The 24,152-nt window shown below is 36.2% G+C and overlaps 1 protein-coding gene across 1 annotated transcript in view; it reads left to right on the top strand.

The window, feature by feature from the left end:
• PRIM2 (DNA primase subunit 2) overlaps positions 1-24,152 on the top strand; it is a 97,073-nt gene that overhangs the window by 5,863 nt on the left and 67,058 nt on the right. Inside the window, exons 4-6 of the mRNA XM_029962835.1 lie at positions 1,645-1,765; positions 13,932-14,027; positions 14,874-15,011. Of these exons, the coding sequence (XP_029818695.1) occupies positions 1,645-1,765; positions 13,932-14,027; positions 14,874-15,011 (355 nt within the window). The remainder of the gene's footprint in view (positions 1-1,644; positions 1,766-13,931; positions 14,028-14,873; positions 15,012-24,152) is intronic.

The raw sequence follows: 24,152 nt of genomic DNA, 5'->3' as shown, positions 1-24,152 counted from the left end.
CCCAATGATGATGATCCTAGGAAAATCAGTTTTAAAGTATATACTGGGACATACACAGTAGTGTAAAGTCAGCTCATCAGCTGTAGGAAGAATCTAGATAGGTGTGTGTATTAGAGATAACAGTAATATTTTCTTGTTTTGGTAACTTAAGTGTGTAGGTGGGATTACAGCCTTTGAAGGAAGGGAAGAACAACAGACCGGCTGGCCTCCAAAGTGACTATAAATAATTGTGTTTGTGATTTGTTTTTCATTGGGGTGTGCGTTGATATTTCATTTGTTTGTTTTCCCACTTAGGAAAACAAATGCAGTGTGAAGTTGATGAACTAGGAAAAGAGTAAAATTGTCACATCCTAGGGTTTTATTACTGCCTGAGATGCACATAGAAGAACTGCAACAGATCTGTCATTAAGACATTAACTTCCATTTTAAGTTGCACAGATTATTAGTATGTCCCAAGCACTGAAACCATCCACAGGTTTATTCTTCTTATACTCTATGCTTTAGAACAGAGCTTTTCCATCTGGAATTACTTTGAGTAATAATTACTTTTTTTCAACCAGAGGTATTGTCTGCAAAAGCACAAATGACTGTTGTGATCCATGTGTTCCCAATGGGAAAAGATGTTTAGATATTCTAAGGAGAACATGTAAGACTACAGTATTTCTGTGCTCTGTGAATTGCCGTGGCAGTGGCCTACACAGTAGCTCTTGGAGGACAGTTCAAGAGAGTGCCCTGTGGTAGTGAGGTACAGCATCATCTGCATTCTGTGCTTGTACATACAAGATGGCTTTTGTTACTGGTATTTTGGTAGCTATTTGCTATAGCTTTGAGCAGTGCACTGATGCCTGGGAATCTGAGCACTGGAATGTAAAGAGTTATATGAAAACTTAGAGTACTTGGAGACTTGCTGTTGTTTTATACTGTCTACTGACTCCTGTCCCTGTGTTCTTGTTTGTTCTCCTACTTGATCACCTGCAGTTGCTAAATCCCTTTTTCTCTTTGTCAAGAATTAGATGTTCTATTTGTGTTCCTCACCCAAGTTTATTTCCATATATTTTCCTTTTGCCTGTTTCCAGGCTGTTTGTTGCCTAGAATGGAGAGCACTATTGTCATAGTATCTGAGATGTGTGCGTGCTCCTTCAGCTGGAGCTACCCTAAAAGCGAGACTTAAAAGAAGTAGCCTTCAAAATGTATTTGCCTCATCAGGTTAATTGTGATATTAGTTGTACAATGAAGAAATTCTGTGCCATGTTGTGGAAAAAAAGCTTTTCTTTAAATACCAAGGGAGAATGTTACCTACGATTGAATATTTTTATCCAAAACAAGTAAGAAATGGTGAGTACCGTTTAAGAGAGTGACAGCTTTCATACCTACAGAGCAATTTTTAGTGTTGGGATTGACTACCTCTGTTCTTTCAAAACATGCTCCTTTGTGTATTGTCTCTTCAGAAGTCTTTTCTGATTGAGTGTGCATTACTGAAAATATCCTGCCTTCACTCCCAAGCTCCCCAGTTTGTGGGTTACATCCCAAAGTCAGCATTACATTTAATGCCGTGTTCACTAGGTTTGAGGTCTGGTTTTTAAGGAAAGAGAGAATGCATGTTCTGAAAATGCATTATGGTTTTTTTTCATTATTCCTTTGCAGTGAGGATCTCAGGCGTTGGTTTCTTCAGCAAGAAATGGATCTCTTCCGGTATCGCTTCAGCCAACTGACTGATGGTTTAATGCAGAAATTCCTGGAATATGTTAATTTATCATTTGAAGCTGTAAGTATGTTACTTTCTGTATTTACGTTGCATGTGCCTGTTGTTTTTTTAAATTCTCATTAAGATAGTTTTAGCGCTTGTGTTTAAAAAGTAAAAAATGCAGTTATGGTTTCAAAAAAACCCCAACCACACAGAACTTCTGAACTTGGAGAATAGTGTGTGTGCCACAGAAATGAGGATTAAGTCATATAATTTTGTGCCACAAGAAGTCTGCTTCAGTCAACAAACACAACTGAAACAATGTGTAGTTACACAGTTAAGTTGACAAGGTTTACAAGAGCTGATAGGAGGTATTTTTGAATCAAGATTCGATGATTCTTGATCTAATCCATCCAGAATGGTTTGGGTTGGAAGGGACCTTAAAGATCATTTAGTTTCAACCCCCCCTGGCTTGAACAGGGACAGATTTCACTGGACCAGGTTACTCAGGGTCCTATCCAACCTGCCCTTGAGCACTTCGGGGGATGGGGCATGCACAGCTTTTCCGGGCAGCCTGTTGCAGTGCCTCGCCGCCCTCACACTAAAGAATTTCTTCTTAATATCTAGTCTAAACCTACTCTCCTTGAGTTTGAAGCCATTTTTCCTTGTCCTGTCACTACATGCCCTTGTAAAAGGTCCCTCTCCATCTTTCCTGAAGGGTCCCTTCAAGTACTGGGGGCCACAGTTAGGTCACCCTGAAGCCTTCTCTTTTCCAGGCTGAATAATCCCAATTCTCCCAGCCTTTCCTGATACAAGAGGTCCCCCATCCCTTTGATCATTTTGGTGACCCTCCTCTGGACTCACTCCAACAGGTCAATGCCCTTCCTGGTCTTGTCTGTCTTATCTGGGCAAAAAACACTCAGGTTAAAATTGCCTTGCTTTCTTGATGAATTGTGTGATAATTGACCCTAGAGGTTTCAGTAATAAAGCAATGGCTGTGTTTGATTCTTATGTGAAGTGTATATGCAATCTGTTCTCATCAGATTATTGACTTCACTTGGAAAATAATTTTGGTCAACATATATCTTTACTCATAAGCTTTCCTCTAGAACCTTTGCAATCTACTGACTACTTTTAAGATGTGGCTGCTTGTTATAGAAACTGAAGGAAACCACAGTGACCTGGGGACTTTATACATTTTTCCCTCCATGAATACTGACATCTGGAAAACTGTGTGAAAATTAAAAATACATGCATTCAATGAATGCTTCAGATAGCTGTTGAGGACATAGTTAAAATTTAATAATCCTAGCATGCAAATCTTGTATGGATTGCTCAGAAAAGTAACTGACTGTGTAATTGTCCCCATGGGGACACATGGTTGTATGTTTGTGCATGCTAAAAAACATTTGGTTCTGCTTGTTTGTGCATATTATGTGAGTTAGTGGAGCTATAGATATATAACCAAGACTATGATTTAGCTTAAAAAACACAAAAAAGGCTGGTATTAAATGTAGTAGCTAAAAATTGCATAATGTGTTGAAGGATTTATATATAATTTTAAGAGAAATTATGTACAATTAAGTAGCAGTTTTATTGTTACACAGACCATATAAATGCACATACACATTAATTATACTACTTTGGTTTAATAGACCATTTTATTTTGGCCCATTAAGTACATGCTATGAAGAATACAGAATATAAGTTTTGTCCAAAATTCTGTAAATGCTCTTATTCTGAAGCTGTTGCTTTCTCATTAGAAATTAGATTCAAAACTTTTTTCCCTTTTGACTTAAACTCACTCTGGTTCTTTAACAACTAATGAGAAACCTTGAAAATGACAAATCTATGTAGACAAAAAACTGTTGTTTTTGAGGTGTTTTAGGGATATTAGAAAAGTGTTCCTGCTATTATATACTGTTTTGTTTGTCTGAGTGGATTAAAGGAAAATGTCTATTCCAGTTTCTATATTAATGATTTTAACAATATTTTGCAATGCAGCTATGAACTGTTCTGTTAGGAAGCTCCAGCCTTGCCTGTAGCCCTCAGAGGAAACTTAAGTTAATAAAAATTAACCTACAATCATCAGCCTACTGAAAAAACTTTTCTCTTAAAATACTGCTTAATTAGAAGAATTTAAATACTCTAAGGTAGGTGGCTGATGTATGTTGTATATTGCTAGATTGAAATATCTGGCATCAGTGTATGTTGAGGATGAAATAGGGTTTTTTCAGCATTGAGAATAACAGATGGGCTTTCCTGGGTCTTCGAGAGACTATTAGAAATGCCATTCTCTGGTGCAACAGACCTTTCAGTGAATGGTATGTTTGTGGAGCTCTATTTCCATTGCTTATTCCCCAGCCTCGTATTCTCCTGTCACAGATTCAGTATTCAGGCTTGTGAGAATAAATTAATATTTGTGGGTTGCTGGAAATAGCTAGGAGTATGGCTTGGTTCTGTGCTACTGAATGTGCCTTCAATATATCAAAATGATTAAGAAGGTATTACTTTCTTACTCCTGTTGAGGCAACAAAACATCATGTCATTGGAAATCTACTTCCCTGCTTCTACATCCCCTGCCCCCCGCTTCCAATTCTTACAGAAATTTAAGCAAAACTAATCCTTCCTTGCACTATCATGTATAAAACATTTGAATATTACTAAGGAATTCTATCTGTATCTGAAAGAGGTCTAAACTCTATGGTGCTATGTAGGGGCCACTAAAAAGTAAGGCCATTCTAAAAGCAGTATTTTTTTCCTCAATGTTCTATTTGCAAAGGCTTTAAAAAGGAAATTACGATGAACTATTCTCCTCATACTTCTCTACTAGAAGGTACAATGTTTTCGTGCCTTATTGTGCAATAAACCAAGTTGGAAATCAAACTTTGTGCTCTACCTGTTTGAAAGGGGATGGTCTTCAAGGAAAAGGAATTAAGTTCTGATATTACAATCCAGTTTTTATATGGGTAAATGAATAGAAATTCTACTATGGAACTTTTAAGTGCTTAAGATACCCTAAGAAACTTATTTAAATTTCTTTAAAGAGAAAACAGGTGCCTTGCATTTTCTAGGTGGTGGTTCTGATTTCAGAATTGTAGTCTGAAAAGGCCAGAGCTGCTAAAGCTCAAGTGTTGGTGTAGTCTGGTGTAGCTTATGTCAAAAGTTTGAAGAACCACTGTAAGAGTGATTCTCAGTATTTAATGAAAGAACTTGTCAACTGTTTTTTGGGGAGGAGAAATAAGTGGATCGTCTTGTACAGTTTTGTCAGAGTTGTTTTCATTTACAGCGCCAACAAAGTGAACCTAACATTGAGAATTCCATGACTGCCACCTCTCTCCTTCTCTTGTTTGCTTACATGCATGAGAAAGTGAGACTTTTATTCAAATATTTTTTGCAGAGGTTTTGCAGACTAATTTCTGAGATTTTGTGAATTATGGATTGAAAATTACTGCTTTGTAGAATCAAGAAGTCTTCAATCCCACTAATGGATAATACTTAAGAAGTTGTAAAGATCTTTGAATACCTAATAAAAAGATCTTATTTAGCAACTTTTTGGCAAGAATGAAGTTGTTAATAAGTAGAAGAAAACATACCAGATTTCAAAAGTTTTTTATATGACAATAAGATGTAGAGAGTTTGATATGATAGTAATTCTGATTTCATGATTAAAGAGATTTTTAATCAAAGAGCAAGAGCTTTCTGAAAATAAAAATGAAATTTAATGAAAACAAACATTTTAATTTTTTAATAGGATTTCTTTTGTCCAGTGGCTGACATTTGGAGCAAAATAGATGACAAAGGATTTATTGAAATAAATAAACTGTGGAGTTTTACCTGATTATAAAGATGCCCTCTGCTTGCCAAAGGAAGGCTATAAATTGTTCAAAGTACTCAGGTTAAAGATGATGAGTTCAGGATAATGAGTTAGTGTTTGAACATGCATAGGATTATTATAATTAAAAATTTTTACCATGTCTGTGAAAATAAGCCTTTCTACATTTAGTATAAATTACGGAAATTTGAAGCTTAGATAAGTTCTTCCTTGAAAAGTTTTTACAAAGCGTGCACTGGATTAAGTCAGTATATCTTTAGTATTTCTGTGAGAAGCCTCTGGACTTTCTGGGGCGGGGGGGAAGGAAGTTTGATTTGAGTTTGAGACACTTTTTTGATCTATGAACATGGAGATTGCATTTTAGTCACTTGTAGGAATAGCTTTGGCCAATCTCTTCTCTGGCAAGTGTGGAAGATGTCTGGAGTGGTGCTGCCCAGCCTACTGGAACATTGGTTTGGTGCTCAAAGTTTTACAGTAGTCTGAAATATCAGTACTTAGACCTATCAATTCATGCCAGCTTGGGCAAGACGTGGAGTGCATAGTATTAAATAAAATGTCCAGAAAGGAAGAGGGTAGAAGGAAAGCAAGAATAAATCTATACTTTAAGAGTATTTTCCCCGATACATTAAATGGTCTTCTATCACAGTGAAAGGAGAATCATGGAATGGTTCTGAAAGTATTTTAGAATGTTTCCAGTCTGTTCTATACTTTATGTGCTACCAAAAAAAAAAAAAGGAAAGAAAAAAGGTTTTTAAAGGATATTGCTGTTGTCATCTAGATAAATACAGAAGCTTTTTATGTATGGCATGTAATCTTCAGCTCTCAAGGCACATTAAATAGTCTATGTGCTAAGTCAGTCACGTAGGGAGCACAGGAAGTCCTTCAGCAGCACTCAAGAGAAGTAAATGCTGACATTTAAGTGACAGAGCCCATCAAAGAGAGTATGCAAACACCAGGTGTGCAGTTGAGATTTACATCAATATAGAAGATTAGAGCATTAAAATCTTACTATAAATGAGTAATTACATCAATGATGCCTGACAGTTTCTGGCAGTAAAACCACTAATATAAGATATTTAAAGGGAAATACAGTTAATATTTTAAGTGTTATAGTAATTGAAGAAAGTATTTTAATCGCAAAGGAAATTCTTCAGTATATGAAGGAATTATATAAAATAACTGGTTTTACAGGTAAGTGACTCTTGGGCTTTAACTAGGAAGTCATTCAGAAAGTCATGGTCAGAAGTATCTCCTTTGAATCCCTTAGTCTGAGAGTTTCAGCCTCTTGTCTAATTTACCTTGCATAGTTTCAACTGTCCAAGACCTACCACTTGTTCTTAGATATCAAGTGGAAAATCTGTCCTTTCAGTATCTGCAGCTGTGAGTGTTGATACATCTTGTGTTGATTTGGAAGATCTCATAAACTTCTGGTGCCTTTCCACCTTGTTCTTAGGAAAACTTGCCATAAAACTTGTTCATCTTAACTAGTCCCACTTTGTTTCTCTCTTGGCACAACTGAAGGGTCTCTTCTGGTCAGGTGGACCAAAATGTTCTGTGGTTGCTTTCGAGGTGCTGTGTATTTTTTTTTGTTTGTTTTGGTTTTTTTGTTTTGTTGTTTTGTTTTGTTTCACCTTTATCACTTGCAGCAATGTTTTGAAGATTACAGTAGTTTTATTTGCTTTGTCCATGAAAACCTCACAGCTTTGCTTGCATATTCATATCTCACAGTGGTGATCATCATTCTGCTGCTTTACTTTCCTTTTAACTTTTTTTTAACAAGTGTCAATCCTAATATAAGTCTATTTCTTCTTGTTCTATCCACTAGTTGAGAAAGATGGGGTTGTTTCCCCATTTGTTTGGTTTTACCTTTTCTTTGTATTTCTACCTCTCATTATACTTTCTTGTTATTTCTTCTTTTATCCTTTCTTTGTATAGTGACTTGTTGTTTTTGTGAGTGTCCTTTGCAATTTTTACAGCCTTCAGTTTTAGACCAGATTTTCTTGTTTGATCCTGTTCTCCAGAGCTCTTGCAGTGTCCCCAACCTCATGGCATTTCACTATGTAATCTACTCCTGTTTTAATATGCAGGTTAGAAACTGAAATATTAAATTTCAGTTTAAAACTAAGTAGTATCGAAACTTTGCTTAGTATGTCCTACTGTTTTTGGTTAAATTTTTCCATGCGTGGCTTTTCCAGTGGGTTTTGAACACAGATTATAGACGATTCTGTGGAACTGTTTGGTCATTTGTTTGTGAAAATATCTTTCAGTGACTTTAGGGCCTTTTGACACAATATGATACTTGCTTCTTTCCCTGTCTCTGAGGTTTGGTGCACTGTCATAAAGTGCAATAATTGGAATAACACAATTTAATTTTTGACAGACACAGGTGAATTGCTACTTGTCTCTGGGGTTTTTTTTCCTAAGTGTTGTTGCATGCTTTGAATTGTTGCTGTACTTTCCAGAAATTTAACTGGATATACTGGAATGCAGAGTGGAGCAGAAGGCAAAGTTTTATCCTTAATTTATTTTTTGGTGATGTTCTGGTCATCATCTTGATTGTTCTGATTTCATGTGACCCATCTTTCTTATCTTCAGACTGTACCTTGAAATAGACATATTTCCTCTTTGTTGCTTTCACGAGAAATGAAAATTAATAGTTATTATTATGTCTTTATCTGTGGTGTAAGAATGATGTATAATTGAATTTATATTCCCTGCAATGCTTCTGTTCAGTGTTATCTTTCTGCAGTGTGCAAAAGAAATAAACTTCAAAGTGTAGTATATTTCATTTTGAATACATCTGTGTTGCTTTTTTTTCTCCACAGAGGATGAAAAAAATCATGTTTAAGTTATTATAGAACTTCTTTACCTCTGAATAGCCTCTTGAAATTTAAAAAAAATACTGTGAATTTTTTTTTATAACTTCTAGTTTAGATGCCTTATTTTAGGGTAACAACCAGTTATTGTAGAGTTAGCTGTCTTAATTTTTAAATGCTGTTATAAAGCATGTTATTTTAATAAATGCTTTGGATCATAATAATGTGGAAGAAATGGCAGATGGGAATAGTCAGTTGAGGGAGCTAACGCTCTGTAGTGCATCATTTGAGAGGAAAGAATAAGAACTGCAAAATAAAACGGAAAGTGCAAAATGCGTAAGTGTTAGAATTTTTTTTGCGCTGTAGCTCTTTGATGGTGCAGTTGAAGTGCTTTTTTAGCAGCTTTAAGCAGTAGAAATTAAACTTCTTTAATTTCCATTTTTATGATCAGAGTACTCCTATGAGAGACTCTGATATCGCTATTATGCTTTCTTCAAAAGCATTTATCTTAGTAGTGGGGCAGTTGTATAAATATTTGTAATTTAACTTCTTGAAAAAATGCTTTATGACTGCCTTTATTGGATACAGAAGATCCCAAAGTCATAATTTGATTAATGAGAACGGGGACTAGTTTGTGTCCCTAGTAAGTACAGATACTCAATATCATGTCTATCCACCAAAAGACTGTGACTATAATTATCCATTTTGGTAGCAGCTGTTTAAACCAAAATGTTCTTCTGATAGGGTTTATGGCTGATCATTTTAGATGTATCAAATAATATTTCTTCCTTTCCCAGACAGGATGGTGAAAATGCCTAAAAGTAAAAATTGTCTAAACCTTAATTTTACTGTCCAAATAGGCTTAGGTTTGCATTTGTTAAGGAAATGGTTCTGAATTTTATCTTAGTTTTCCACCACTTAAATCTTATATTTGTCCCTTTGCTTGAAAATCAGCAATGCTTGTCTTACACGTGACAGCAAAGGTCAGAAGTGATGCCTAAGTGGGAAACAGTGCCTTACTGCCAAAGTAACCTAAAAGTATTTATTTTTCAGTCAGCTCCATGCTTAAAGTCATAATAGAAACAAAATTGTATCTGGAAAGGCTTAGGAGTAGGGTAATTTTTTAAATGCTAGAGTTTGTTAAATGAGACAGTGAAACACGTATACCATTAGTGCTTTAGAAAACATGGCGGGTTATTCTCGTCCCAAAGTACTTAATTTCAAAAGAAGTAATAAATTTCTTAGTTTAATCATTCAAGTTTCAGAAGATAGATTAAAGTGAAAACAAATTGTGGCTTTGTCATAGAATTGACTGTTGCTTTCTTAAAATTCTTTTTTGTTCCAGATAAAGGAAACACCGTTGATATCTAGGTTTATAGCTACTACAGTAGTTGACTGTTGTTATGTATGTATGTTCCTTACTGGGAGACTTAGAGACACCAAAATTAAGTAGTTGCACATGTATAGTGGTATAATGTGTGCATGCATCTTTATCTCTTCATTAAAGCAGAGTAAGGATATCAAATTTATTTTGAAATTTTTGAACTACCTCACTGACTATGTTTGTGTAACTAAGCCTTACATATTAAATTATTCATATCTTAATCTAAATTTATGTGTCTTTGTGTTTCCTGGACAGTTTTGTGATTAAAAATCAATGAATAAACTGCACGTAGAAAACAAAAAGCCTGGAAATAATACAGCTTGTCCTGACTACTTGCTTCTTCCCCTTCCTCTCATGTCTTCCCTTTTTATGTCTTTATTTTTGTAAATTTTCTAAGTCTGAGAGACTTATGATGAAGTGTTGAATTTTCTCAAGCTATGCTACCTGACCCACTATCACTGAAAAGGGAAGATACTTTTCCTGTTGTTCTTTGCTTAGGCAAACCAAAGGCTGACATAGTGGTCAGCATTTCACTATACTGTCTACAAACAAAGGAAGCAAAACTAGTGAATTGTTTTCTGTGAGGTGAGTTGAATCAGTTCAGTGTGGAAGGTCAGATGAGACCCTCAGAAGAGTTCTGTGTTTTGTTTTGGGCTTTTTTTTTGTTTGTTTTGTTTGTTTTTTAATGTTTTGAACAACACCAGTGGTCCTGGTGAGGCTCACTGAGTGCTGTCAAACGTTAAGCAACCTGTTTGTCTTTCTAGATGTGATTAGAATCCTGAATGCTGTATTTAGTTTTTTGTGTCTAGGTTTTAATGATTACTGAAATGTGTTCTTCCAAGTGCCATTTTAGAGATGAAACTATTAAATAGACAAACCATAGTATTCTTATTAAAATAATTTAAAAAATAAAAACAACAGAAAAAAATAATCTTTTCCAGCTTCTGTGAACTGAGAAAAATTGGGATTCATGGTTTCATGGTGCTCTGTATGTAGAGATACAGGCACAACCTGTCTGAAGGCTTGAGTCTGACTTCAGACTATGAGGAGCGTATTTCTTTGCATTGGATGTTCAATCAATTTTACGTGAAAGTGGTCAAATCAGTAATGCCAATAGAAGGTTATTTTTCATGTTCCAGTCTTTAGGGAAGCAAATTCTATTTTTAAATGCATTCTGGAGTTGCCTCTCAGCTTTAGTTAGGGGCTAGGGATGCCCTTGTTTCTTCTTTCTCTTTCTATATCACCTGAAAACGTCAAGGTGATGGAAGTTCAGAGAAAAGGCAAGGATCAGTCTTTGCAGGGCTGCTGAAGGTGTGTCTAACCTATAAGATACTTGAGGCTGTAAGATGTAAATTATTTTACAGCTTTATAGGTATTATTTATTTATATTATAAATAGTACTTTGCAATAATATTTGTGTTTGTTTTAAAAATACAATTTTTGATAAAACTATTTTTGGGAACACTGTCCACAGTCTTATCCAAATCTTCAGTCATGGCCCGTTAACATATTTTTTGTGAGGTTTCTTTAGGATAACTTTTACCCCAACAATGTTAAATTGTTTGCTAGTACATGCAAGAAAAAGTAAAATCACTGTGACTTTTTATCTGTACAATTTAGTCAAATTACTAATAAAGAAGGAGCTAGACAACTTGTGAAGTTTGGAGTCAGTATAATTATGTGTGTCTTAAAGATAAAACCCCATTGAAATTAAGTGTAATACTGAAAAAAGTGGTTTTGTGGATGAAAATGAGCTAATTGGTTTTGGAAGAACAAATTCTTGTTCTCCACCCAGTGTTGTTGACCTGTTTATAAAACAGTCTCTGGACTGTTTTAATGGTGTTCTGCAAAAAAAAAAAACAAACCACCCACTCTATCTTTGGCTTGGTTTGATGTGTTTTTTAGTAAGATATCCTAGAAGAAATAATGCAACTGTAGTGCAACTACAATGTGTTATGCTGTTTTTATTCAAAGACACTGTCACTGAGGATTTGGAATGACATGATAGACTGGGCTCTCTTAAACAATTTCTAGTAAGAAAGCATAAAAATGTTAGATTTGAAAAATGGAAGCCACTATTTTGGAATTCAAATTTGAACTTTGGTTTATAGCAGGTGAAAGACATCCTTGCAGGCTGATATGGTGACTTAGATTTAGACAAGAAATAGATCATCTGGAGGGAGTTGCGGGGTTTTAGTAGCTTTGTGTGAAATTTGAATATAGTTTAGTGTGTCATGTTTGAAAAGCAGGAATTTTTCAAAGTCTGTCAAGAAGTAGATTGGTAATGAGAACATTTTATAGAAAATGTTTTCTAGTTGCATTTACAGAAACTCATTTAATTGTTTTGATACAGCTACTTTGTTAAAGAAAAATGGTTTCCTTACAGGCTCTTTTTCCCTGAGCTTTACATTTTCAAATGCAGAAATATAATGCTACTGTGTATTTCCTCTGTCTTCAAAGTTACATTCTTCTGTCTTGCTGTCGTCTCTGTGATTATTTTTTAAAGCTGTTTTTCCTGAGAGAGGACATCAAGATGCAGACAGGGTAACCATAAGCCTTCTTGACATTGCTGCCTTGGCCATTTCATATGCATCTATCAAATCACTTTTTTTTTGCTAAGGTACTTCTGCAAGTTTGAAACTAAAGGTTCCTTCCTATGAATTCCAAGAAAAGTGTTTTGTTTCATTTTCTCGAGGTTTTCAATTGAGAAGGAAAAAAATTTTGTTCAAATGCCTATTTAACTGCATGTCATTGTTGATCAGTAAATTAGATATTCTGCCCCATTCAGAGAAGAAAACTGCTTATGCACAACTCTTTCCGTGGAGGGGAAGGACAAAGTGTCTTTTTTATCTTGCATTTGGAGTCTGGGCATGTGTTGCATGTGGTGGCCTGGGCTTGGTTCCTGACTTGTCTCTAAGAACTACCTTGACTGCAACCTTACATCACTTCAGCATAGACAATGGAGCACACATGCAGTTTATGGGCAGCAGTGTCTCACAACGTTATGCTTTGATGACATCTCTGTCCATCTATATTTTGAGAAGGTATTCTATGCTTCTTAACACTTAATCCCTTTCACTCAGGGACTACTTCCAGTATACTTTATCAAGAACATATTATGCAAATGTATGCAGTTTTGGGCACCACAATATAAGAAACCTATAAAGAGGAAACTGAGGAGAGACCTCATTGCAGTCTACAACTTTCTTGTGAGGGGAAGAGGAGGGGCAGGCACTGATCTCTTCTCTGTGGTGACCAGTGACAGGAGCCAAGGGAATGGCCTGAAGTTGTGTCAGGGGAGGTTTAGGTTGGATATTAGAAAAAGATTCTTCACCCAAAGAGTGGTTGGGCACTGAAACAGGCTCCCAGGGAAGCAGTCACAGCACCAAGCCTGACAGAGCTCAAGAAGCGTTTGGATGATACTCTCAGGCACGTGGTGTGACTCTTGGGGGTGGTCCTGTGCAGGACCAGGAGTTGGACTCTGATCCTTGCGGGTCCCTTTCCATTCAGGATATTCTATGATTCTGTGATGTGTGTTAATGTATATGCAGTATTTAAGTTTTTGTTTTAGGAAGTGTAACACTGTGATTTTTCAAGCTAGAAATTTTGGGTTAAATACTTCAAGTTGTTAAATAGAGCATTGCTGCTTAACTTACCTGGAAAAGCGCTAACATTTAGAGGACAATAAATATACCATTGTTCTCACTCCTTAAAAAAAAAAAAGTTAAATTTATGAATATAAGATTATATATAATTTTGTTAAAAGTCAGGATTTAAAAATGAGCTGAAAGTGATGTTTTTGTTAAAAATCTGACAAAGTCCTTACTAAGTGCCATTGATTCATCCTGCTTTCTTTTAATGCATATAATAAATTCAGAGATGAGCAAGGATTGTCATGAGTTTTATTTTAAAGAGATTGACTTTTAAAAAGTATGTTTTCCAGTTCTTGTGTTAATTTTTAAAATTATTGTATTTTAAAATCTGACCTTTTGCTTCATGAGGAAGGTTGCTTAACACTATTGACCACTAGTGTTTTGCTGGTTTCTGCTTAATTAATTATTAGTGTTCACGTGCTGAATATGTAATTCTTTTTCCCTTTTAAGCTAAACTGGTGATATATTTACAGTTGAAGTAATCTTTTCATTCATGTTAGTTAAAAAAAGCCTTATTCTAAAGTATTTCAGCAGTTTTAAAACAACTTCTCCATTTTAGGTTAGTGAAGACCTGAAAACTGAACTGGCAAATGAGCTGTGTGCATCAACTCCTGGCCTCAGTCTGCCTAAAGTAAAAGAACAAATGTTCTATAAGGTAAGTAGAAATTGCTAAGTTCCTCAGATCTGCATTCATTCTCTCTTAGTTAAATGTGCAGTTACTAGTTTTAAGTTTACCCAATACTAACAGTTAATCCAACTATCTAAATTAACTGAGGCTAATGAGAGTTTCTCTACTTCATGTGGGTATAAGGGTAGAGAGAGGGACTGGGAAAATGAAGGGAGCTTTAAACTGCTATGCATGTCTTCTGTCCTCTTCTGCTATCCTTTGCTTTGACACAGAAATGGCCTTAAGTTTTAATGTTTCCCAGACAAATGACTTAATTTGCCTGGCTGAAGGACAGTTCAGGATGGAGACATTCTCAAATATCTGTTGCTGAAACTATGTTTGGTCTGATTGTATTAATCTGGAATTCATTTTGTGAGAGAACAAGGGGAGAGGAAAGAAGTTTCTAAATGGAGCCCACTGATTCTTTGGAGCGAAATTGGGTTCCAGATCTGTTAGCAAGACCTCTTAAATGAATCAAATATTTCGAGACATCTGAAACAGAAGGCCAGCAGAAGTCCATTTTCAAATATCAAATCAGTAAGCAGTGCAAAGCTACATAAATGAGTTAATAATTGTAGATAGGAGCTTTGAAGTATCTTATTTCGATGAGTTGCATGACTTTCCGTAAGCAAACAGTATTTTTCCACCAAAATAATGATCAGCTATTCCTAAAGTCAGCGTGTAATTTCACAATCTTTGCATTTTGACTGGAGACAGTGTTAAAGGACAGAGAAAGACTTAAAGCTTTACTGGTCCATCTTGAATCTCAGGGCTGTACACATTGTTACTGCATTATTTTGCTCTTCCAAAATGTGTGTTTTTCTTCTTTCTCAGGTTGGACTTGCGGATGCTGTAGATCTATTTAGAACCAGAAGAGTATTTGTTAAAGATGGCTTTGCATATGTGCCGTTTAAGGAGATTGCTGCGATTGTTTTGAATAACTATAGAACCAAATTATCTAAAGCGTTGGCGGTAAGTCAGACAGTCTGATTTTTACAACTTTTGTTGCGTTATTTAGTGACACTCTTGAACAGTAGCTTTTTTGGACTTTTAAATTTATCTGCTTCCATCTGTAGAATACCAGAAATGCTATCAAAAATACTGGCAGCACTAAAAAAGTTCATTATAAGCTGAGTGTTCATAAATTTTAAATGGAATTTAGCTTATGATGTGCATTGCAAAGAAATTTCTGCTAGAGGATTTTAGAATTGTTTCTCACAGAGACAGTAATACGACCTTTCATTCAAAATGTTAGCCCTATGCACACAACTGTTTTTTCTACTCATCTTTTTTCTCCCACAACATTTTGCAACAGTTTTTTGTTGGAACAAGTAAAATAGTTTTTTTAATTATTCTCTTTCTTTTGTTAGTAAGAACTGAAATGAGCTAAGTCAAAACATATCAGGCAAAAGTAAAGACTTTGTTGTATGAATATTTGAGGTATCACATCTGGTTAGGACATCTATAGTAAATACTGTATGTGAATGTTCTTCTGTTAGTAATTCAGTGATCAATTCAGGAATTGCCAGTTTATGGTTCACTGGGTTTAAAAGTTGGTGACCATGTCTAACGCACAGAATTTTAGTCCAAGAAAATGCAGCATTGAATAACATGAAGGCAGTTTAGATTGCTTTTTGAATGTGTTTTCAAAGCCTTGTATTGCTATGTCACATTAATATCAAGGTTGACCATGAACGTTTAGTAAACAAACAGTGTGAAGTAAAAATGCATTCCTTTAACAAATTAGAAAATTAGCATACTGGCATCTTCTTAATTTTGAATATAACTGGAGCCTGTGGAATTCTTTAATGTGCAATGAAAATTGTGATACTCTTATGTGAACATTTTCATTAGAACTCTTTAATACAACTGCAACTGGAGATATACATTTCAGTTGATGCATAATGTTCTTGCTGAAAGCTGATAACATTTATGTAGGATTTAAAAACAATTAATGTTTCTATAGAAGTGTAGCTAAGTACAGAGGTTATCTGCATCTATTTAAAATACTTGTGAGAAGCTTTGTGTACTTCTGGAATTTGCCTGTTGTGTAAGTAGCTGAGAAGTCTGAAAAACAGTAGGAACTGTGATGAGTAGGCTTCCTGACTTTTCAGTCTGAGCAGAAATCTGCAACTTTTTCTTATGAACACATGCACTATATTACATATGAACACACACACCCTATTTTACATATTATTCGTTTAACCCAGATTACTTTGTTAAAGCCAATAGCTGTTTTATAGTAAATATAGATACTTCATATATACATATATATATACACACACTGTATAAAACTTCTTTATATTATGCTTTGTAGTCATGGCTTAGAAATTTGAACACTTGTGAGCTAGGAAAATTATCTTCTGCAGAACTGCTGTCTTTTAAGTTATTACAGTATTTCAGGTTTGCATTAATTTTTTGTTTTAATGCATAACCTTTGTTTATTGAAGTTGACCATATTTTCTGACTAAAGAATAAAAGAAGATTAGTGTTCTATTGCAGAGCTTTTGATTGAAGTTAGGGGTTTTTGATCACCAGTTTAATGTGAGAAACTGTGTTTAATAAACTGTTTCAGCTATTTTTAGCCAGGACAGTGCACTGCTAAGAGATGCTAGGAATATTATTAATTGGAGTCTTCTGGAAATGAAGGGCAAAATTCCATCATGTTTTACAGATGTCAGTCTAACCTTATTGTGTTACAGCAGAGGCATAACTGAAGTGTGATACTTGGTAGCTGGATACTTAGTGTAGTTTTCAGTGGAACAAAACTATAAACATGAATTACACTTCAGTAAAACTGTAAGAATACACTTCTAAATAAAGCACTGTATGAAGGAATCTTTCTCAAATCTAAAGATGGTAATGGTTGCTGTTCTGCAACATACAAATTTGGAGGATAATCTAATGATTTTCTTCAGCCATATCTGGACTGAAGAGGCACATTTAAACAGAAGTTGTGACACAGTAGCACAATTCCAGTATTGTTTGTGAAAAGTGGTTGTTGAAATAGCCTTTGATCTAGACCTAAGTTCTGCAAGTACAGCTGTTTTAGCTGTACGTGGTAGGACATGGATGCTGGGAGTGTCTGCTGCAGAGGAGAAATCAGTCAAGAGAAATGTGCTTCACTTCAAGCACTTTGGTAGTATAAAGGTCTTGACAACTTTACACAGAAGTTGTGCGTCATGGTCAAACTTAATTAAGAAGTAATAGAGCATTAAACATCATCACTGGGCTGGTTATTTAATTTGTCTTTTAATGAATGTATTTGATAACATTACCACTTCAGTAAGCATTACTTATGTTTTCTTTGAGAATATGTTTTAGTGGGTTTGCAGCACCTGGCTTTTTACACTTTGTTTTCAGCACTTTCTAATGGGCAATCCTTTTTTAATTTGAATTTTAGAATTAAACATCTTAACAGTGTGATAATCCAAATTAGGCTTGAATGCTGTTTCTAAAGAAGGGGTTTGTATCTTCACAGGGTCATAAAATTAGGTTAAATACTTGTATCTTCTGTGGGGTAGTTTGACTTTGGCCAGTACTTCTGACTTTGGCGGTCTGTTGTAAGCTTCTAAGGGACAAAATACCCTGATTATAGACAGTGGAAAGATGGTCTTTCAAACATATAGTTTTGAGGAATCCTTCTTACAGCTTTCATTAGTGGTTCAATTCTTCAAAGTTAAAGCAGTGTAGTTTGCTTGTATGGGTAGGTTTGCAGTTATAAGAATATAATAATATTGATTATTAGTACTTGATGCATGTTTTGCCTCCTGGAGCTTATTTGGTGCTACTCCAAGCAGTCACATGCACAGGTTTTTGGAAGGAGTTATGCCTACACAGGAGTGATTTTATGATGAAGACCTGCCCTGTCTTTTCCAGGGTGCTCTGAAGCTGTACACTTTATGGGACTTTGCTTGTGCTAAAGTTGCTCTTCCTAGGTCTTGAAAGCATTGAATAATTTGGGTGGTTACCTAGTCTTGTTACATTGCTCACTACATTGCAGACTTGTGTCACCATCCTGCATGTTACAGAGTGATTCTAGTCAGGGTTGTAAAGGAGAAATAGAATGAGAGTAAATTGATGTGTTGACACAGCTTTGAGAGAACAGTAAATAATTCATAGGACTGACCTTTTAAAAAAGTTTTATGTTGATACTGGCAGAAATTCAGTTCAGTCAGTTACACTTTAATCACTTTCTAGTCAAGCCCATGAAGCACTGAGCTGTTTTGGTTTATCCCTTAAAAATAAGTTTTGACATCCTGACTGTGGCTATTCCTTGAGGCTCAATAACAGGGGCAGTTAATATTAGTTAAGCCTTCTTGGCAATTGCAAGTGCAACTGAAGAAGTTAATGTTATGTGTAAAATCAATACTGGGAAGACCTTTCTGTATTCTCTGACCCATTTGATAGTAAATAATTTCCCTGTACCATTAATGATGATTAAACTAGAGGAAGGCTTAAACATTTTCTGTAACAGCATGTAAGCTGTAATGTTAGCTCCACAATTGTTTTATAACTTAACGCAATTTAAATTCATCAAAGTTTGCTTTGTGTTTTATTCATGAGGGTTGGTTTCACTGTGTTTATGCTAATACACAAAAATATGGTTCTTATATTTGAGGAAAATAGGATTTTTTGGTCGTTTTGGGTTTTTTTGTTTGTGTTTTTTGTTTTGTTTTTGTTTTGTGTTTTGTTTGGTTTTTTTTTAATCAGAAGATTCACCTTAGTGTTATGGCTCAGACCAGCAGACCCACATCAGAGCTGTGTTGTACTCAATACTGTATGAATTGGGATTGCTCCAGAGAAATCTGAAGTGGGACAAAAGGGGGAGAGGATGGAAGGAGCTGACAAATCATAATCTGCAACTGGCCTTTATCAACAGTGTCCTCAAATAATTGAGAAAATGACAATATTACATTGGCAGTTGTCTGACAGGTTTGAAATGGAGTTCGTGTTGGACAGCAGTTTGCCTCCACAGTTCCTGCCCTGTCTGGAAAACCACAAGGGGTGTAGGGGTGGGTGTTATGACCCGCCCCAGGAAAAGGGGAGGGGGGGTAACTCAGGTTTTTATCAATAATTCCCTTGGGGTGGATTAAAGTGAAACGACACTAAATAATCAGTGTCTGAAAACAAAGTTTATTTTAACAATTTTGTATCACGGGGTATGCTAGCGTTTTGGGTGTTGTCATACAACAATGCAACATAGAGATAACCTTTGGGGGGGAGAAACTGCTTAGGGGAGAGAAAAAACAGGATGAGAGTAAGGGAAAAGAGAAGCTGAGAGTGCAGAAGAAATGGATATAGTCACCGCCCACTGGATCCAGCGATGCTTGAGAGCGATGGTCTTGATTCACAGGTGGGGGAGAAGGAGAACCCGAAATCCCAAAGTCACCAGTCAGTTTATATACCCTCAGCATGCTTTTGCACCTCCCTGGGACGAGGAGTTGTTTGCCTTTTTAGGGCTTAGAACTGAAGGGAGGGATGGGCCCAACTGCCCATCTGAGGTATAATGCAAAAGTCAAAAGCCTGCAAACTCCTGGAATGCATAAATCATTAACCATTTCAGTCTCTGACAGTGGGCAGCACCTCCCGCCTACCCCAAGTGTTGCAGCATTTGGTGTGAGCTTCCCTGTGCTGTTTGATCCCCCTAAATAATGTCATTTCTGAAGATGTGTTTAGGTTTTTTTTAAACTGCTTTTCTCATAGTACCGTTTAGTACTTAGTGTCTGATACAAGTCCTCCTCCTATGTGATTGATCAGAAAATCTTTTACATAGAGGTTATGATTTTAGGTTGAGCCTATAAAATGCTCCTTTTATTATTAAAATAGCACTAGTAGTTTTAAACCTGTGTACTGGGTGCCAGTGGCCTGGCAACAGGGACTGCAGGGTAGCTCTGTGAGGAGAAGACAGGGATGCCCTGTGCTGGAAACACATTTCCAGCTGGCTCTGATCCACCCACCACAGGGCACAGGTGAGCCCACAGCCAAGGGGGGGCACCTTGGGGACAGTGTGTGTAAGAAAAGGCAAAACACCTGGCAGAGAGAGGAGGAGGCAGCCAAAAAGAGTGAGAAGCAGCAGAGACACTCTCCATGACACTGGAGCAGGTCTCCATGCCACCCAGGAGGAACCCACACTGGAGCAAGTGGAGAGTTCTTGTGGGGAACCTATGCTTAAGGATTTTTATATTCTTGAAGGACTGCATCCCATGGGAGAAAGCCCATGCCAGAGCAGGGGAAATATGTGAGCAGGCAGGAGCTGTGGAGAGGAGCTGTTCCAGACTGACCCAACCTGCCCCTGCCGTCCTGTCCGCCCACTGCACTGCCCTGGGTGGAAGGTGTGGGAGTCTGGGGTGAAAGAACACAGTTTGGCTTAAGAGAGAGGGGAGCAAAGGCGTTGGCTTAGTGTTTGTCTCTGCTCCTCACTACCTGAATCTGTTTTAACTGACAGTAAATTACATTAATTTTCCTCAAGCTGAGTCTGTTTTCTTGCAGTGGTAATTGATAAGCCATCTCCCTGTCTGTATCAGTAGCTGGGTGGGAGTTTGGCCCTTAGGCTGTGGTGGGTTAACTATGGCTATTCTTTTAATTTTTAGTCACAAGGCTTGTAGATCTGTTGAGGTTGGATGCTGGAGGGCAGTAAGTTCAGCACTCTGGTTCCAGCTCACAGAGTCGTGTTAGCTTCTGTGTTTCCTGGGCTCCTTCTCTGAAACAGCTCTTGGAAAAATTCAAGAGGTGGGGATCCTAGATACTGAAAAACCTGACTCTGACTGGGATGTCTCTATCAGTATTTGCATCAACTAAATTGAATCATCATGTCATTTTACCGTAATGAACATTACAGTTCAGGAAATGTAATTATTCATGATAGCATAACTGAACTTTCCATTCATAGTCTAATGATGGTTTTTCAGTAGATTTATCATACTTGTATTTAAATCCTGCCTGTTTTTTCACCATCTTGAGCCTAGCAATTGAAGTAATAACTTGGCTGGTCTTTGAATTATTGAATTATTATTACTGCAAAAAAGTTGCTTTTGTGAAAACACTTTGTCAGAACATCATATAGGAACTAACAATCTTCAAATTAAAATATAAACTGGAAATAGCATAAACTGGTACTTTAAGAAATTGATTCCAGTGTTAATACATACAATCTTGGTGGAATGTGTTTTTCCCTAATTTAATTTCTGCTCTTTTTACCTTGAAATATGATCTTGTGTAATCTGATAAAATGTCTACGAATCAAATGGTTGGGTTTGGAGGATGTGGTGCAGAAAGAAAACCTCACGGTGTTTTCTAAATTTGTATATTTTTTTATTGGTTGCTTTCCTGATTTGGCATGTATCTTTTAAATAATTAGAAATGTTTGCTCAAGTAAGTTGCTTTACTAGTATTTGTAATGATTTGTCTTTTAAAATTAAATATTAGTCAAATATGCTATTTCAGTTGATTTATGCTATATTCAAAGAACCTGTTAATTTGGGAGACGCATCAGTATAGGACCATCTGCAAGACGTTTTTGTCCTAAAACACCTATGTTTTCAAGCAGTGAAGCAAAAGGCTTTGTGTAGTGGTATTAATGTTGAGAAAGTATGATTGATGATGGTCTTGTCAGTTGAAATTCATTTCAGGTGTTATGTTCCCAGTGTTAACTTAAAGTAATTCGCTGCAACGTAAATGGATGATTTTTATAATATGCAAATACAAGGTTAGTAATGTAGTAACTTTGGCAGTGTAAGATAAAACGTGATTACAGTGACTTTGTCCTCTGAATCTCTCAGGTGAAAGTTTGCAGTGAAAGTTTTGCAGAGAAGCAGCAGTGCTTTTCTGAGATATTGTAAGGTCATTGTCTAGGGCACAAGTCTACTGAATAAAATGGTAATACTTTTGAGTGGGAGAAGTGATATTAAGGGCAATGACTTCAAGAGTGTGTGTGGCAGAGAAAACTGAAGCCTGTACGTGGAATTGTTACCTGCAAGACAAAGGAACTCGCTGTACTTTTCTTTGTGGGCTTTTTTATTTTTTTGCCATGGCCCCTTAATTGTCCCATTGCTGGCTGTTTTCTGAAATACATCCTTAATTGAAGTACATGTATTCCTTCTAGAGACCACGTAGATTGACAACGTAAGGTAATTGTAAATAATATTAGGAGGTTAAATGGAATTTAACTGTATTCAGTATTTTGTCTTTCTGTTTCTTGACTTGGCTTTTTGCATCTACTACAGAGCATAAGATTTTGTTGAGTACTATGTTTGCATCATAAACAGTTGCTGTGGTCTTTGCATACTCCTGTCTGGTTTGATTTGTATGGAAATACTTTGATCTTCAAATCCATGTAGTTATTTCACGATAGTCAAGCTAACAAAACAGGATTTGCAGTATTTGAAGCATGGGAAAGGCTTGCTTAAGTGTTAAGATGTCCCCCAAATTTGAGGAAAAAACACTGGAATAAAATATATTAGTTGCAAGTACAATTTGATTTCTATGTTGTGTGGCAGATGTGATAACCTGGAAACTTGTCTCAGTTAATTTGGCACCTGTTTAATGTAATTTATTAATATACTGGTAACAGTAATTGGGGAATGATGCACTACAGTCAGTGAGAAAGAACTGTAATGGCATATGTGGTTGGTAAGAAACAAAAGTCCATGTCTCAGGATGACACTGTGTGACAAATTTGCATTTTCTCCCGATTGTTTTCTTATGGGCTTCTGTGACCCACAGCTAATTGTATGTGATAGCTGTAGCAGTATCTATCTGGAGTTGATTTCATCACTTGTGTTCTGGCTTAGCAAGTTTATGGAGCAAGCAAAAAGAAATGGGTTGAATCACTAAAAATTGTGATGACTAGCTTTTCAATTACATTATTTTTTTCTCATACATTTTTTAATGAAATATGGAGAGTGGCTATTTTCCTGAGTAAACTATTACGATATCCTAAGCCAGGGAATGTACGTTGGATGTGGAACATTAACGTGTTTTTGCCATCCCCATTAATGATGAAGATCAGCTGACCTTTGGGGAAGGACTAAATCTTAAATCCTGTTTTCAATCAGAAGGAAAAATGGGAAATGACTGTCAGTACCTCAAAATCAGACATGAAATAAATTGAACACCTCATAGTCACGTCAGGTGATAGACTGATAGAATCTTAACATATAGAGACTTTTTAGAGGTTGGAGCACTTTTTTAAGCAGCAAGTGTAAGAGTAAATTATGCACAAGTTTCATCTCAAATGCCCTTGCCAAGATGTGTTTAAAAGAAATTCGACTGTAAGACTAATTAAAAAACCCCCACTAATTTTACTGATTACACAACTCAAGTGTTTTGAACTCTTTTCAGAAAAACTGTAGCAATATGCTTTTGAACTTACTGAATATTTATTTTCAAACTTTTAAATATAGATGAACTGAGTATTTCTAGAAATGCTAGTCACTGTCACTGTTGCTATTGCTGATTTCTGGGTGGTCTCATTGTATAACTTTCCCTTTTACTACGGTTTCCCAAAGAAAATTTCATCTCTTAATGTAATTTTTCTGCAATTAATTGCTAATTTGCATATTTATAGCAGAGAGGAAGTGGAACTTTTTTGTAGTTCTTGTAAATGAAGATTATTTGTCAGCATATGTTTTCCTGGAAATAGGAAAACAGGGTGTGTTTCAGAGGCACTGTAGTTGAGCAGAATTTGTAGAACAAAATCAAACCCTGTTGTCTTCTGGACAGTCTGTACAGGCTGTCACTGAGATCTCTGGAGTCTGTCTTCCTGAAATATTAGAAACATGATTTAACTAGGCTGAAAATATGAGCTGGAATAGTTAAACTTGGCTCTAGTAGCATTGGGTCTGTTGATGTACCCTACCTGGCCCCCTCCCTTTCCACCTGTTACTTCATTTTGCATCTTTGGCTTGTATAGAAGCAGATCATTATTTGAACAATGGCTTGTCTCCAGGAAAGCATCAAATGCCTCTGCATTGCCTGTACTCTGTTGCCAGGCTCCTATTGGATCATCACTTTATTCCTGGTGGCCAGCAACTTCCCTGCCTCAGGAGGGTACTGCTTGTATCCCTGAATATCTTGACTGCAGGTATACATTTTAAAGTTGAGTAATCAGTG

Source organism: Manacus vitellinus, unplaced genomic scaffold (genome assembly GCF_001715985.3).
Source record: "Manacus vitellinus isolate BGI_N305 unplaced genomic scaffold, ASM171598v3 scaffold_4_pilon, whole genome shotgun sequence".
Lineage (NCBI taxonomy): Eukaryota > Metazoa > Chordata > Aves > Passeriformes > Pipridae > Manacus > Manacus vitellinus.
The sequence above is the reverse complement of the archived record's forward strand: the minus strand, read 5'-3'. Positions and strand labels throughout refer to the sequence as shown.